Source organism: Canis lupus, chromosome 17 (assembly GCF_011100685.1).
Source record: "Canis lupus familiaris isolate Mischka breed German Shepherd chromosome 17, alternate assembly UU_Cfam_GSD_1.0, whole genome shotgun sequence".
Classification (NCBI taxonomy): Eukaryota; Metazoa; Chordata; class Mammalia; order Carnivora; family Canidae; genus Canis; species Canis lupus.
Genome location: NC_049238.1, coordinates 23,130,707 through 23,146,978, shown reverse-complemented (window position 1 = coordinate 23,146,978; position 16,272 = coordinate 23,130,707). Strand labels below are relative to the sequence as shown.

The 16,272-nt window shown below is 41.9% G+C and overlaps 1 protein-coding gene across 1 annotated transcript in view; it reads left to right on the top strand.

Moving 5' to 3' along the window:
- Positions 1-16,272, top strand: part of ALK (ALK receptor tyrosine kinase) — a 680,979-nt gene that overhangs the window by 572,591 nt on the left and 92,116 nt on the right. The window contains exon 9 of the mRNA XM_038561183.1: positions 14,557-14,726. Coding sequence (XP_038417111.1) covers positions 14,557-14,726 — 170 coding nt within the window. The remainder of the gene's footprint in view (positions 1-14,556; positions 14,727-16,272) is intronic.

The following is a 16,272-nucleotide window of genomic DNA, read 5'->3' as shown; positions in this document are numbered from 1 at the left end:
CCTGTGAGGTGAATGAAATCTTCCCCATTCTACAGAGAAAGAGCCTCAGAGAGCTAAGAGACAGCCCCAAGGTCACAGGCTGAGGCATGCAGAAACCAGGACTCAAATACTAGTCTCCTAACTTCAAAGGTAGCTGTTCAACCGCTCCCCAAAGTAGTCAGGGAGTAGCCCCCTCAGGATGCAAAGGGTGGACAGTTGCAGAGACAGGATCACAGATGTAGCTTAGAACTTGGCAGGGTTGGATCGGCACGCAGATGCCTGGCAGGAGTGAGGGAGGGAAGGTCACAGAGGGCTCTCAGTCAGGCAGTGAACCAGCAAGTACTCATTTCAAACCCACCATGTGGCCAGCCATGCTGTAGATAGACCACAAGAATCTGGGATCTCTTTGGGGTGTTTATTCAGCAGGAAAGTTAAAAATACTTACTTTCAGTATGACAAGTCCTGGTCTCCAGGTAACTTATGGATCACTCAGCTGTATTACATTAAAAAACAAGCCAAAGTTCTTTTTTTTTTTTTTTGTATCCTTATTGGTATCCTTTATTGAGTCAAGAAAGTTCCTTTCTATTCTTATATCTGAATAATTTTATTATGAATGCAGCTTGACTTTTATCAAACACTTTTTTTACTGCATGTATTGAGATCATCATATGATTTCCATGTTTTGTTCTGTTAGTACACTTTTAATTTCTCTGTTACTTACACTAATCTATTTCCTTTCTTATTGTAGTTTGACTTGCCAACATATAACACCCAGTGCTCATCCCATCAACTACCTCCCTCAGTGCCCGTCACCCAATCACCCCATCCCCCTGCCCGCCTCCCCTTCCACTATCCCCTGCTCGTTTCCCAGAGTTAGGAGTCTCTCATGTTTTGTCACCCTCTCTCATTTTTCCCATTCATTTTCCCTCCTTTCCCCTATAATCCCTTTCACTATTTCTTATATTCCCCATATGAGTGAAACTATATGATAATTGTCCTTCTCTGATTGACTTACTTCACTCCGCATAATACCCTCCAGTTCTATCCACATCAAAGCAAATGGTGGGTATTTGTCGTTTCTAATGGCTGAGTAATATTCATTGTATACTAGACCACAGCTTCTTTATCCATCTGTCAATGGACACCAAGGCTCCTCCCACAGTTTGGCTATTGTGGACATTGCTGCTATAAACATTGGGGTGCAGGTGTCCCAGCATTTCACTGCATCTGCTTCTTTGGGGTAAATACCTAGTAGTGCAATTGCTGGGTCATAGGGTAGCTCTATTTTTAACTCTTTGAGGAACCTCCACACAATTTTCCAGAGTGGCTGCACCGGTTCACATTCCCACCAACAGTGCAAAAGGGTTCCCTTTTCTCCGCATCCTCTCCAACATTTGTGGTTTCCTGCCTTGTTAATTTTCCCCATTCTCACTGGTGTGAGGTGGTATCTCATTGTGGTTTTGATTTGTATTGCCCTGATGGCAAGTGATGCGGAGCATTTTCTCATGTACTTGTTGGCCACGTGTATGTCTTCTTTGGTGAAATTTCTGTTCTTCTCTTTTGCCCATTTCATGACTGGATTGTTTCTTTGCTGTTGAGTTTGATAAGTTCTTTATAGATCTTGGATACTAGCCCTTTATCTGATATGTCATTTGTAAATATCTTCTCCCATTCTGTAGGTTGTCTTTTAGTTTTGTTGAGTGTTTCTTTTGCTGTGCAGAAGCTTCTTATCTTGATGAAGTCCCAATAGTTCATTTTTGCTTTTGTTTCCCTTGCCTTCATAGATGTATCTTGCAAGAAGTTGCTGTGGCCAAGTTCAGAAAGGGTGTTGCCTGTGTTCTCCTCTAGGATTTTGAGGGATTCTTGCCTTACATTTAGATCTTTAATCCATTTTGAAGATTTAGTCCATTTTGAGTTTATCTTTGTGTATGGTGAAAGAGAGTGGTCTAGTTTCATTCTTCTGCACGTGGATGTCCAATTTTCCCAGCACCATTTATTGAAGAGACTGTCCTTTTCCCAGTGGAGAGTCTTTCCTGTTTTGTCGAATATTAGTTGACCATAGAGTTGAGGGCCCATTTCTGGTTTCTCTATTCTGTTCCATTGATCTATGTGTCTGTTTTTGTGCCAGTACCACACTGTCTTGATGACCATAGCTTTGTAGTACAACCTGAAATCTGGCATTGTGATGCCCCCAGCTTTGGTTTTCTTTTTCAATATCCCCCTGGCTATTCGAGGTCTTTTCTGATTCCACACAAATCTTTAGATTATTGGTTCCAACTCTCTGAAGAAAGTCCATGGTATTTTGATAGCGATTGCATTAAATGTGTAAGTTTCCCTGTGTAACATAGATATTTTCACAATATTAATTCTTCCAATCCATGAGCATGGAATACTTTTTCATCTCTTTGTGTCTCCCACAATTTCAGAAGTGTTCTATAGTTTTTAGGGTATAGATCCTTTCCTCTTTGGTTAGGTTTATTCCTAGGTATCTTATGCTTTTGGGTGCAAGTGTAAATGGGATTGACTCCTTAATTTCTCTTTCTTCAGTCTCATGTTAGCGTATAGAAATGCCACTTATTTCTGGGCATTGATTTTGTATCCTGCCACATTGCCAAATTGCTGTATGAGTTCTAGTAATCTTGGGGTGGAGTCTTTTGGGTTTTCTATGTACAGTAGCATGTCATCTGTGAAGAGGGAGAGTTTGACTTCTTCTTTGCCAATTTGAATGCCTTTTTTTTTTGTTGTCTGATTGCTGAGGCTAGGACTTCTAATACTATGTTGAATAATAGTGGTGAGAGTGGACATCCCTGTCACATTCCAGATCTTAGGGGAAAGGCTCTCAGTTTTTCTCCATTGAGAATGCTTGCTGTGGGCTTTTCATAGATCATTTTTAAGATACTGAGGAATGTTCCCTCTATCCCTACACTCTGAAGAGTTTTGATCAGGAACAGATGCCGTATTTTGTCAAATAACAAGCCAAAGTTCTTAACGAGAGCCTTCAAACACCCTAACTCTTCACACCCCTGGGAGAAAGAAACCTTCCTTAGTCTGAGTCTGAGGAAGGGACCCTTCATAGCTGGTAAGCCAACTGAGGGAGCGTTTTTTAAATATCAATCCCTTATGTGTGGCTAGGAGTATACTAAGAATGTCACTTATTTTATCTCATTACCAAAACAGACTTGTGAGGAATCATAACCTCCATTCACTAGTGGAGACCCTGGGGCCTGAACAAGTTAAGTGACTTGCCCAAGGTCACCCTGCTGCTAAAAAGCAGAGCCAGTGTTTAGACCTACGTCAGTCTACTGCCAAAGCCAAATTTGCAAACACTTAGAGGTCACTGGACTTAACTTGGGTCATCTTGGTTGGAATCCCAGCTCTGTCCCTTATAATTCATGTGACCTCAAGCAAGTCACTCCCCCCAACTGGGAATAAAAATACCTGTTGTTCTTGCTCCAAAGATCAAGCAAAAATGTAAAAGCTCTTCTTGATCTCTACAGTGTTTGTAGATGGAAACAATTGTTATGATTACCTCTTTTACTTTGCACAGGGAGGAAGAAGTCAGTCCACCATGAATTCAGACATTTTGTGTATTCTTTCTCTTTTCAGTCAATAGCAGCATGCGGGCAGAATAAGAGCATTATTTTGCATAGTGCCTAGGATTAGCCCCAGGAAGATGTGCCCCATGAATATGCTTGATCAAATCTTAATTAATTAATTACACAGCATAACCCTGGTCCAGGTTAGGTGCTAATGAGGAGACTCCTCCCTGATTCTCAAGAATCCAACAAATATGGCCTTCCTGAGATTTCTGAGCCAAATTCTCCCCTCAGTACCTAGAGCTGGAAAGCCACGGGCACCTAGCATGCTGCCACTGCTTACTATGATGTAGTTGATGATGCCAGGACACATGCTAATGAACTAAAGTAATCAACAGCAATTGTAATTGCAGTCGGACATAATTAATTTAATACCTTTGAGCCATTCAAAATTAATACTTCTCTATTACATGATGAAACTGAGGCATAGAGAGAATTACTGTGAAGGCTCCTGGTTGTGAATAAAATCCTCCCAGACCCTTGGCAGAGATCTGGATCCTATTCAGAATCCACCTGCTAATCATGGACCCTTGTGGCTTCTACTGGCAATCCTTATGATACATTCAAAAAGCCCATATACAGGGGGCACCCCCTTGAAAGCATAAGCTCTCCCCAACTGTCAGAATAAATACTCCCCAAGTGGCTCTAGGCCCAACAGACACTCATGTGCCTGGGTCCATTCTCTTTCCACTGGCCATCCCTAAAGCTTGTTGGACTTTCATTACACAGACTTGATCCCGTTCTCTACTTAGAGGATTGCAGAGCTATTTTGCAGTATTGTCCCTATCACACACAGAGAGAGGAGGTACAGAGGAAGCTTTAGCTCAAGATCATACCATCGCAATGTAACTCAAAAGAAATAGCACCCTTTTCTTCCCATAAGACGGGAAAGATAACTCTCTGGGGAAACTGGAAGATAGAACACTGAACTGCAATTTTTAAATACAGCATCCTTCACCCTGTCCCTTCCTATTTTTTTTGTGAGCTGTTTATCTCTAACATGGTGTTCCCTGCCTGCCCTTTCCGATGCAGGAGGTGGGAACTAACATTGATTGAATGTGGTTGGTAGCTGGGCACTGGGCTCTTTAATAATCTTATTAAAGTCCCCCAGCGACTCTGGAGCTGAGTATGTGGTTGGACCCATTTTATAGATGAAAACCAAGGCACTGATTATGCCACAAATAAAGACAGAACCACTCTTTGATTTCAAAGTTCATGCTCTGTCCTCAACACTCATTCCCCAGAAGCTCCCACTTTCCCTGGTTTTTCTCAAAAAGCCCACAGGATGCAGGCAAGAGAAAGTGATCCTCCCCTGAGGAGGTGAAAAGAAAGCACTCTTTTTTCCCACTTTCGAATGGCATCAGCACCCTCCCTTGCTGCCATTTTTAATATAGTGTTTATTGTTTTTTCTGATTACAAAAGTACTCTATGCTCATTGCAGAACATTAGGAAAATACAGGAAAGCGTGAAGAAAATTGAAATTACCCACAGTCTTACCCCCCAAAGGTAACCCCTCTTACCACTTTGGTACATTTCCTTCCAGACACATAGATGTAGATTTGAGCATAGTGAAAGGGTTTATACAAATTTGGCATCAGACCATATAAGTATTTTATGTCTTCTTTCTTTACTTACTATTATGTTTTCCTGTATCAGTGTTATTCTTCATAAACATGCTTTTAATAGCTGTGTACACCACATTTATTCTATTGCTTTTGTTCAAGTTATCAAAAAGTAATAGATGTTCATTGTAAAAAAATTTAGAAGAGACCAAAGAAGGAAAAAATACCTATAACTCCATAACCTCACCAGCCAGGGATCCCACAGTTATTATTTTTATATATAACCTTCATGTTTTCTTGCTGTGTTTTCACAAAAGTGGCTTGTTGGTTTTCCTGGCTACCTGTTTCTGGCTTCAATGTGATGTCTCAGAAAGAAGGAGACATGGGGTGCTGTTTTCAGAAAGGATCTCAATCTTTTAAGTCTCCTGCATGGCCAGGAATCCAGCATTTCTTAAGCCTCCATAATTGCAAGTATTTGCCAGCGTATTTTATTTGCTTGTTATCAAAAATCTGCATCTGGTCTGCTTCTTGCTGTGTTGGGTTGATTTTTCATTAGGCTATTTATAGCTAGAGAGCTGGTATTTTTTTTTTTTTCCAGGTGAATTAGGAGATGGCATACAAAAACACTGGGCTTTGCAGTGAGTCAATACTCTCAATTAAGTTAATAAGAGACCATGTTGAAACCAAAGAACTCTAAAAATTACCAGTTCACACCAAGAATCACAGTTCTGTGGCAGCTTAGATTGGGAAGGAACTTTAACCTCCATTCAAAGCTTGGATGTCCCTGACAACAACTCCAATCCTGGTTGCCCAGTCACTGCTGGATGACACCTGGCTGGAGAATATCTGAAGAGCACACAAGATCCCGCAAGCAAGCTCATCTTTGAGCATCTCTCTCTGTTAAAAATCATTTCTTTCTGTTGAAGTGATACACACGAGAGCACCCCTCCTGGTTTTGTCTGTACTGCAGGAATTCACGCAGCCCTTCAGAAAGAGGAAGAAAGGTAGCACCTTTCACCCTGATAGCATGATATACATTTGGGGATGCAGCATGCAGAATGGACATTACTTGATACCACTGAGCCTCTTTTGTCTAACTTCAGCCTAAATTCCACACCGATATTTTTTTAATGGATTCAAGATATTGTTGTAAAGTTGTCACAAGGTATGCATAGCAAACACAGGGCATATTCTCGACATAAAATTGCAGTAATTACCTCTGGAGGAGGAAAGGGCCATGAGAGAAATAATAGCATTAGGCCTAGCCACAATGCTGCTCTTGCTTTACATACAGAACTTTAATTAATAAAACGACAAACACTGGTAGCACATAATTGGAAAGTCTATCAGGCCCCACCGAGAGGAAGGCGGGGAAAAGCCCTTGTGAAAGGGTCTGCTGGAGCCAGAAAATATAATTGCTGGTGGCGCGCTCCTGGCGTTGTCTCTTTTCACTTGTCTCATTTGCTGTCTGCATATAAAAGAGTTTATTAGTCAAAAGCTATCATTTATAACCTCTATCTACTAGATGTGTCCAGAAGGATCAACATTTTTATCATTACGGGCTCCAACAAGTGTTATTTCTCATAAACATTATTTAGTATTTGTATAAGATTTCTCATATTTGTGTGAACACAGTTGTCATATATGTATGTGTGTGTGTATACATACACACACGTACATGATGACTAATTGGCTGAGACAGAGGTTGCAAATGGTTTAAAACTCACTATCTCCCTAATCCCTCTATTAAAAAGGTATTTCTGAGCTAAGATCTTGTTAAAATATGAATTCGGACTCAGCAGACCTAGGGTGGGACTTGAGACCCTGCGTTTTAATAAGCTTCCAGGTCACGCCGATACTGCTGGTTTACAGACCACACTCTGAGCAATGAGGATCTAGAAAACCTTCGCAATACAGCCCAAAAGATTTAAGCATTGCCATAACATGTTACATATATGTAGTGTTATTGATATGGTAGAAACAGCACAGATCATATCATATCATAGCATGGTGTGGAATCCAGGTCTGCAGCACGTGCACTCAGTGACCACGGGTGACTTCACCTACCTAAGCTTCAGATTCCGCATCTGAAAAAATGGGCATGATAATACCTACAGGAAGGAATGTTGTGGGTATAAAATGAGACAGCATATGTACAAGTGTCTAACACAGCTCTCTGGTAGTCAACAAATAGTCAATTAACAAATTATCCCATAGACCAGATAGCCACTGGTCTTATTAAGATCAAATTTCAAGAGTGTTTTTTGCCCACTCTGAGCACTTGAGGCTTAACTGTCAGTATCAAACTGAGTCTAACTGGAATGGATATCTACATATAATGGTATCAGAGGGGTTCTTTTGGGGGGCACTGTATTTATAAGGAAAATAGAAGTCTTTGAGAGGGCCTTGAGCCTGCAGTTTGCTCTGGGAACCACAAATAGCTGCTCTATACATAAAAATAATGAATAAGGGATGTTCAAAAAGAATTGACTTCAGTCCTTCAGCTCTTCTAATTAAGAAATTGGTAAGAACTTTACCCTGTAGGTCCAAAAGGATGGTTCTGGTCCTATTCACATCCTAAAATCATCCCTGCTCACCCTCAGGGCTGTCCTCAGTCTTGGCCCAGGGATGACATGGCAACTGAGTGAAGGCCCTCTGCTGGGGTCTGTGTCCTCCCTTTTGCAAGAAAGGCACTCCTTGTACACCTTGGTGATGGTGGGCACTTTTTAAGCCATTTTTTAGTTAGTAAGAATTACCTGCTACTCTAAGTATGGACCCCTCACTGAGAAGGTCAGACTACTTCCTGCACTAAATAGCCCCATCTCCCCAGTGGTCTTAGCCTAGGTTGTACTTTAGAATCACCTGGAGAGATCTGAAAACTACTGAAGTCCAGGACCTACCCAAGACCATTTAAGTCAGAATCTTTGGGGTGGAACTCAGATACAAGTAGTTGTGAAAACTCCCCAGGTGATTCTAATTTGCAGCCCAGGTTAAAAAGCACTGGTGTAACCATTTCATTCACAACATGTGGGCTCTCCTTCCACATTCTTAACTCACTCAGTCTTTAAACCACCTTTTAAGATAGGTAGGGAAGGTATGGTTATTATCACAAGTTTGTAAGAAAATAGAGGCTTGGGCAGCCCTGGTGGCTCAGCGGTTTAGTGCTGCCTTCAGCCCAGGGCGTGATCCTTGGAGACCCAGGATCAAGTCCCATGTTGGGCTTCCTGCATGGAGCCTGCTCCTCCCTCTGCCTGTGTCTCTGACTCTCCGTCTGTCTGTCATGAATGAATAAAATCTTTTAAAAAGAAAACAGATGCTCAGAGGGTAGGTGGTTGACTTAAAGTCACACAATTGATTCACTTCGATATTGGGGCACAAGCCCCAAGTTATCCCATCGTCAACAGGCAAGGAAACAGGATAGTCTGATAAGTCACCTGAGAATTAATGTTGATACAAAGAGCAGTTTCTTCCAGGGCATTCCAGAAGGAGAAGGAATGGGGCACAGGGGCAGGAACCCAGAGGCTGCTTCTCTGCTCTGCAGATTCTGATGCAGTGAATCCGAGAACAGGCCAGAGATGCTGCATCTCTGACAAGTTCCTAGAATATATCCATGATACCATCCTGAACATCACACTCATCAGCAAAGCACGGACTTATAGAGACAGAGTCTGGAATGACTAAAAATAACTACAGGTCAGAAGTAGGCCAGATGAAAGACCAGAAGTTCTAGACTGCTTATATCTGAAGAATAATATTACCTGGATACCTCACCTTACTAAACACTTAGTGGAGGACAAAAAAATGAATGGCAGAAAAACATACTTTGATAGCCATTCACTTGCTGTAGTTTGCGGTCTCATTTCAAGCCTTTTGCGTCTGTTTCTAGAAATAGACTGCCGAAACTCAGAGAGTTTATGCCTTGGCTTGAGTTGTAGCTATAGATATATGTTTTGTTTTCTACTATAAACAAAGGTGGTGGTATTGTAAGATGAAAAGAAAATCATATTTCCAATTCTTCTATTTATCCATAGTTCTAAACAGTTGGGTCAGGTGGTATCTTGACTCAAGTCCACTTGTCTAATATCAACTGTCTTGACTTGACTTTTTAAAAAATATTTATCTATTTAAGAGAGAGAGAGAGTACAAGCAGGGGGAAGGGGCAGAGGGAGAGGAAGACAAGCAGACTCCCCACCAAGCCAGTAGCCCAACTCAGGGCTCAACCCCAGGACCCTGAGATCATGACTTGAGCCAAAATTAAGAGCCAGACACTCAACAAACTGAGCCAGCCAGGTGGACCTTGATTTGACTAACTTATGTTTTATGTCTTCATTGTCAAGTGACTCCATTTATTTCCCCTTTTGCTACACTCAGTACAATTGCAGTTACTCATTTAAATTCAGATAATAAGCTTCATGAGGGCAGGGAAGATATATATAATATGCAGTAAGAGTAGGTATGCAGTAAATATTTGTCGAATGAATGGATGATCATCTCAAGGACTGATAACAAGAGGGATTCTGGTAGACCTCCTCAGAAGCTGAGGCTGCCATCTCTTAGCAGCCAGTACTGTCCTCACGTCCCGGGCCTATTGGCCTAAAATATTGCATAGGAAGGTGGAGAAAGCTGATCAGCTTTCTCCAATCAGCTAGCCAGCGGCCCCACTGTTGATATGACAAGGCTACATCTCACTGACATGCTCAGGCCACTAGCAGACTCTACTATAGACTGAAGGTTTCCTAAGAACAGCTGAGAACTGGGCCATTTCAACTACAGCCAGTTAGCTGCAAAAATGTGTGGATTGTCTTCCTTCCCTGGAACCCGACCTCTAGAATGCAGGAAAGTGCTAAGGAGCTTCACAGATGAAAAGTTGGTTTCTGTCCCCGAGAGAGGACCTAGTAAAGACAGGAAGCTCTTCCTGGAAATGTACACATCTTTATATATTCTGACACTGATCACCTTCAATCATGTGTGGTCACTTGACAACGACTGTGAATACAAAATAAGATAGTCCCGGCCTTGAAGGAATTTGTGGTCTAAGAAAGATGGAGGAAAGACAAGGCAACAAAGCTATGTCCTGTGGTGATCCCAATAGCCTCAATTGCAAGATTTCAGAAGAGGAGAAAGTCATTTCTGACATAGATGATAAGAAAAGTCTCCCTAAAAATTGATAGATTGAATTTTTTAAGTGGTGAGAAGGAAGGAATGGATAGAGGAAATGGAAGGATCAAAAGCACAGAAGTAAAAATGTGTCAGGTGCAAAGCTGGCATGTAGACTGATGTGAAAGAGTCTAGGAACTAACATCTGTTGGGCTCTCACGTGTGGACTACTGGGTGAAAACTACTTATCTGGTTGCTCTAAGGTAATACAAGTTTTTAGTCACTTCAAAACACAAAACACAGGCTTATTTAGAAATCAAAATGCCTATCTGGTCAGAACTTCAACCTTGCTTTAAAGGTAGGATTTCATTCCTCCCCTGCCCCTACCACATTTGGCACTATTGCAGATGAGAAGCCTGAAATCAGGGGAAGAGTGGTCATTGATCTCTATCCTTCTTCACTCAGCTCTCCTCTTCAGTCCTCTGGCTAACTTGTGACCCTTCAAGGTCTCAAGTGCAGGGAAAGGAAAATAAGTTCAGGGAAGCAAGAAAACTCTTACCTGATCAGAACTTTTGTGGTGATCTGGCAATGGTATTCTCTGAATGTCACAAATGTTTAAGTCTGACTGTTTTTCACAGGGGGCACTTATGTAGTTTCTTTGGAGATTTACCTTTCTCCTCACCCCCTCCACTATGTCTAGGAGTCTTTCACCTTGACTGGGGCATATGTATCTCCATTCCAGGTGGTCATTTACTCTTTCTTCTGTCCTTGGGCATCTCAAGATGACTACAGCTTCTTTCTTCTGAGTTCTATTTACTCCTTCAAGAAGTCCTCTTGGACAAGATCTAAAATGACCCACGTGGGCTCCCTTATACATGGCTCACTCTAGTTTATGTGTAATGTTCACACATGTTGTGTACCACCAAACTCTGGGAGTGCGGGCCATTCAATGCTTCCACCTTGCTTTGTTCTACACCAGAACAGCTAACCAGCCCCTTGTTCATACTTTGGATCTTCCAGGTAAGAGCTAGACAGTATTCTATTGAGCTCCCCAAAATGCAGGGGATTAATATCAAGTGCCCAAGGTGGTATCATTAAAACTGCTCTTTCTCTTGACTTGGCATGAAGGAGGAACATTCCTTGCAAGTAGAAACACATTCCAATAACTCTTCTAGTAGTCAACCACCAACTTTTTTAAATTTTTTTAATTATTTATTTATTTATGATAGTCACACACAGAGAGAGAGAGAGGCAGAGACACAGGCAGAGGGAGAAGCAGGCTCCATGCACTGGGAGCCTGACGTGGGACTCGATCCAGGGTCTCTAGGATCACGCCCTGGACCAAAGGCAGGCGCCAAACCGCTGCACCACCCAGCGATCCCCCCAACTTTTTTTAAAATCCAAAGTACAGATGAGAGATTAAGAATTGTGTAACCTGTTTTTATCCAACCCCCCCGCCATGAAAGTCCTGAATCATTGTGCTCTCAGACTTCCCTTTGAAGTGTAATGTCTATTGCCTCAGTGCTTCAGCCAAAATTTCTTTTTAACATTTTGTTACACTATTTGTTGTCTATCATTATATTGCCACTATAATTCTATAAGGTAGAAACCTATTCTCATTTCAGAGGATACAGAACTGAGTTTCAAAAGGACCAAAGTAACAAGAATGGTTTTTGAATCCAGATCTCTCTAACTCAAACTCTTAGACCATTCTAGGGTAGAGGACACATGTGGTTCAACCTAAGTACTCAATAAATTTTCAGTGAATACCTAAAAAAGTCTATTTTCTTAGGTTATAGAGGAACACAAATGCCTTGATATTAATTGATAGGGAGTGAGAAACCACTGAAGAGCCACACATGGCAGCGGTAAACAGAAAGATGTGATCAAGATATACAAAAGAATTTAGAAGGGAGAAAGTAGAGAGGGAGAGGCACTCTAGGAGGCCATGGAGACAGTTGAAAGAGTAAGTTATAAAGGACATTGTGAGTACTACTTTGTTATAGTAATGAGGATAGAAGACAGGTTGAAAGAATTCAAAGAAAGAATGGGCAACAAGGAAATAAAAGCAGCTACATGCCAGTTTTCCAAGATGTTAACATCTGAATGGAGGTACAGAAATAGGTTGCAAATCAGAGAAGCTAGCAGAATCAAATAAAGAATATTTTTCTGAGACGGGTGAAAGCAGATCTTATTTGTAGCCAGAAAAGCCAGAGGCAGAAAGAATCTGAAGGTGCTGGAAGCAGTTTTTGAGAGATCAAGAGGGGGAAGTAAAACATGAGGGATTAACATAGAAGAAAATGAAGGCTACATCTTCCTCTAAGACAGAAAAAGAAGAAAGAAAGTGGATTAAAAAAAAAGAAAATGGATAAATAAACACCTATATGAAGAAGGAGGAGGAGAGCTGGAAGAGGAAGGGAAAAAAAGGAGGGAGGGAGGGAGGGAGGGAGGAAAAGAAAGAAAGGGAGGGACAGAGGCAGAGAGGCTGAAGGAGATTGCACCTAATATAGTAAATTTTTATCAGTAAAGTAAGAATCAAAATAATGGTCAGGAGAGTTGGGGACCAAGAGGTAACAGCATTAGTGTTTAAGGAAGAGTTTGAAACATCCATTGTGCTATGTGTGTTCAGAAATCAACTATGGAAATCAGCAGTGGATGAATAAGTACCACCAACAGCCCAGGGCATTGAGGTTCAACAGTATGATTTCACAGAAGTCCAAGTCAGCAATATTCTGTGGTCAAGGAGAAAAAGGAGAGAAAAGATGTGGCAAGCAATTTCCCAAGCTGGGCACTTCCGCATGGGCTAAGGGCTGAGAAAGGTTAGTTAGCAATGGTAGAATTAAAATTTCTAGTCATGGCATCCAGACTGAACAAGAAAGGCAAGTGAGGTCAGGAAAAACAATTAACAGATTTGTTAAATTATCCTGGGTGTTATCATTGGAGACAAGTACTTGCTACACTGGGTCTGGGAAATGGGAAAGGTATAAGGAAACAGGTTATGGTTATAGACCAGGCTTACCTGACTTGGGCTCTCAGAAGTAGAACAGCACCTGGGCACCCCAGTGCCAGGTACGACCCTGTTAGTGAAGAGGTCATGTGCAACAAAGTGGGAAGTTCATGGTATGTGACCTTTTTGATCAAACTGTGAAGAAATCTTGAGCTCAGGGACTGGGAGACAAAGGAATGGTGATTTATAGAAAAGCATGTCTTCAAACAATAAGAATCAAAGAAAAGAGGGAGCACCATTGTGGAAGAAAACTCTAGCTTTCCAGAGAACATTTTACCTTCTAGTCTGCAATAGCCATCTTTTTTTAATTTTTATTTATTTATGATAATCACACAGAGAGAGAGAGAGAGAGAGAGAGAGAGGCAGAGACACAGGCAGAGAGAGAAGCAGGCTCCATGCACCGGGAGCCTGACGTGGGATTCGATCCCGGGTCTCCAGGATCGTGCCCTGGGTCAAAGGCAGGCGCCAAACCACTGCGCCACCCAGGGATCCCGCCATTTTTTTATTACAAGATCTAAATAGGTATATTTGATGCAATTTTACGCTATAGTTGTCCTAAGTTTTAAATGTTGTTTACAGACTATTCCTATCAAACTCAAACACCAGAGACCTTGTTTGTAGTATATACTGACTTGGCATGACTGCACTTAAACTCTTTTAGAAATATTAGCTACAGTCCCTTTTATATGTCTATGAAACCTTTAATAAAGACACAATGAAGACATATGACTAGCTTCCTTTTGTCAAAATGGACACCCTCATTCTGAAAGACAACTCTGTGGAATTATCTCAATATGTAGATTTTTGTCTAGCCTTTGCCTACCAGTGGCCATAAGTATCAAGTCATAGAGTCTCAGGTTAGCTGATACATGGTAAGGTATCATTCAATTAAGATTATTAGAGTCTGGGGGAGGAATAAAAATCTATGATACCTAAGGCATTAAAGAAATTGAGTCACAAAGTCACTGGTGCCAAGTCACAAAGTGAATCGGGGCCACAAACAAGAATCTTTGGATCCCCTTTAAGAAGTTCATTTAATATCCCATTGATCTTAATATCACCTCTGACACAGAATCTTATGAAACTTAGGAATAACCTGAACAAAACTCCAAAGCTGTCCATCATCGCCCCTGCCCAGCTCCTTGAACCTTCATAAAAGCCGTTTGGGGAGACTGAGCAACATCAGGCATCCACCAGCTCTCCTTACTGGGCACACCTTGGCTGAGTCTCCAACATCCTTAAGAATTCCAGGAAGGAGACCTATGGCTTCCTTTTAACATTAACACCTGTCCTCTGGCTCTTCTCCCCCTTGCAGCTCCGAATGTCCTGGCTCATCCATGGAGTCTTGAGGGGAAATGTCTCCTTGGTGCTGGTGGAGAACAAAACTGGGAAGGAACAAAGCAGAATGGTCTGGCATGTTGCCACCAATGAAGGCTTGAGCCTGTGGCAGTGGACAGTGTTGCCTCTTCTCGATGTGGCTGACAGGTGAGCCTCAACCCATTCCTATCACTCTCTTTTCCTCTGTCAGCCAGGATGCCAAAAGGGATCATATCTTCCCTCTCCCCATCACTTCTACCCAAGATACACATCCAGATAAGCACATACATGTGCATATGCACAAATATGTATATACACATACATAATTACACATGCACACACTACAGACTTAGAGGGAGCACTGAGTTTCTCTGTGAGATTTCTATGCTAATGAGCACTCATCTCTTGCATCTGGTCTGGCCTTATTGGCTGCCTCCAGTTTCTGTAGCAGGAAGAAATAAAACTGAACAACTCATATTACTACCAAATAATAATCAGGCTTTCTATGTATATTTCATTTTCTCTTAATTAATGTATTTTGCCTTATTTTACATTTTACATTTTATTTATTCCTTAATAACAACAAAATCTGTGATGTGGGTAATAAAGACCTTATCATGTTCCCCATTCCTGCCCTTTTGCAAGATTCTATCAAGAGCCAAAGAGTTTCAACATCAACAAGTTGGCCTCAGAGTGAGGACTGGTGCTCAGGTTAGTACAAGTCCAGGATTTTGTGGAGTCAAGTCTCTAAAGCAGGTAGATAAGGGAGATGACAAATTCTTCAGTAAACAGAGGAGTGCTTCTACCAGAGGCCCTAGTTCCTATTTGAAATCTATCAGTAGTAACTTTGTGACCTTGAATCTCTCTCAGTCTCAGTTTCCTCATCTTTAAACTGAGGGTTGGACTAGAAGATCATTGACCCCGTGTGACTCTAAAATGAAGCAGTAACCACTGAGATCAGCTGCCACTTGTCTCTCCAGGATGGCACCAGTCTGCCACCTGCAGTCAGCCTGGGTCAAGCAGTGCCCAGCACAGCAGCTCCTGTAACTCCCTGATGCATTATACAGAATCCCGGATGGTTTGCGCACTGATCTGTTCCAGACCAATAAAGGCAGGGGGCAGAGGGTGGGAGTTATTTCTATAAAGGGGGCACATAAATGGATCTGGAGGAGAAAGCCACTTTTAATAGGCTAAATGTCAAGCCCAGCAATCCAGAGCAGCCTCTACATTAAACTCTTAAAACCCATTCAAATTACCATCCCAGTGGATCCACCTTTGAAAAATGAGGACAAAGGCCTTAAGGCAAGGCAAGGGTGATGCCAGTTGGCACGTAGCTTTGTAAATATAAAGCTAGGTCTCAAATTCTTCACCCAAACTTCAGTCTGCTATTTCCAAAAGCTCAAAACTTGAGCTATGATAGTCCTCACACTGAGCACCAGCTTCCCACTCCTTCAGATGTGTGTGGGTTAAAGATCAAAGCCTTTGGACATCCTGAGGCTCAGTGCTGCCCCCAGGACAAATGGATTTAATTAAAGTGGAGGAAGGGGCAGTGTGGGCACTCCCTACCATAGACCGGTCTTTTGTCCTTCGGGATTGTGGGGGTTGTATGCAGGGGATGGAGAACAGGAGGATGATGCCAGAGCCGTCCCTCCTGGGAGACACTAAATTAATTCAGATGAATCAAAAGGTTTTTTTTTCCTCCTCAATCCAGCAA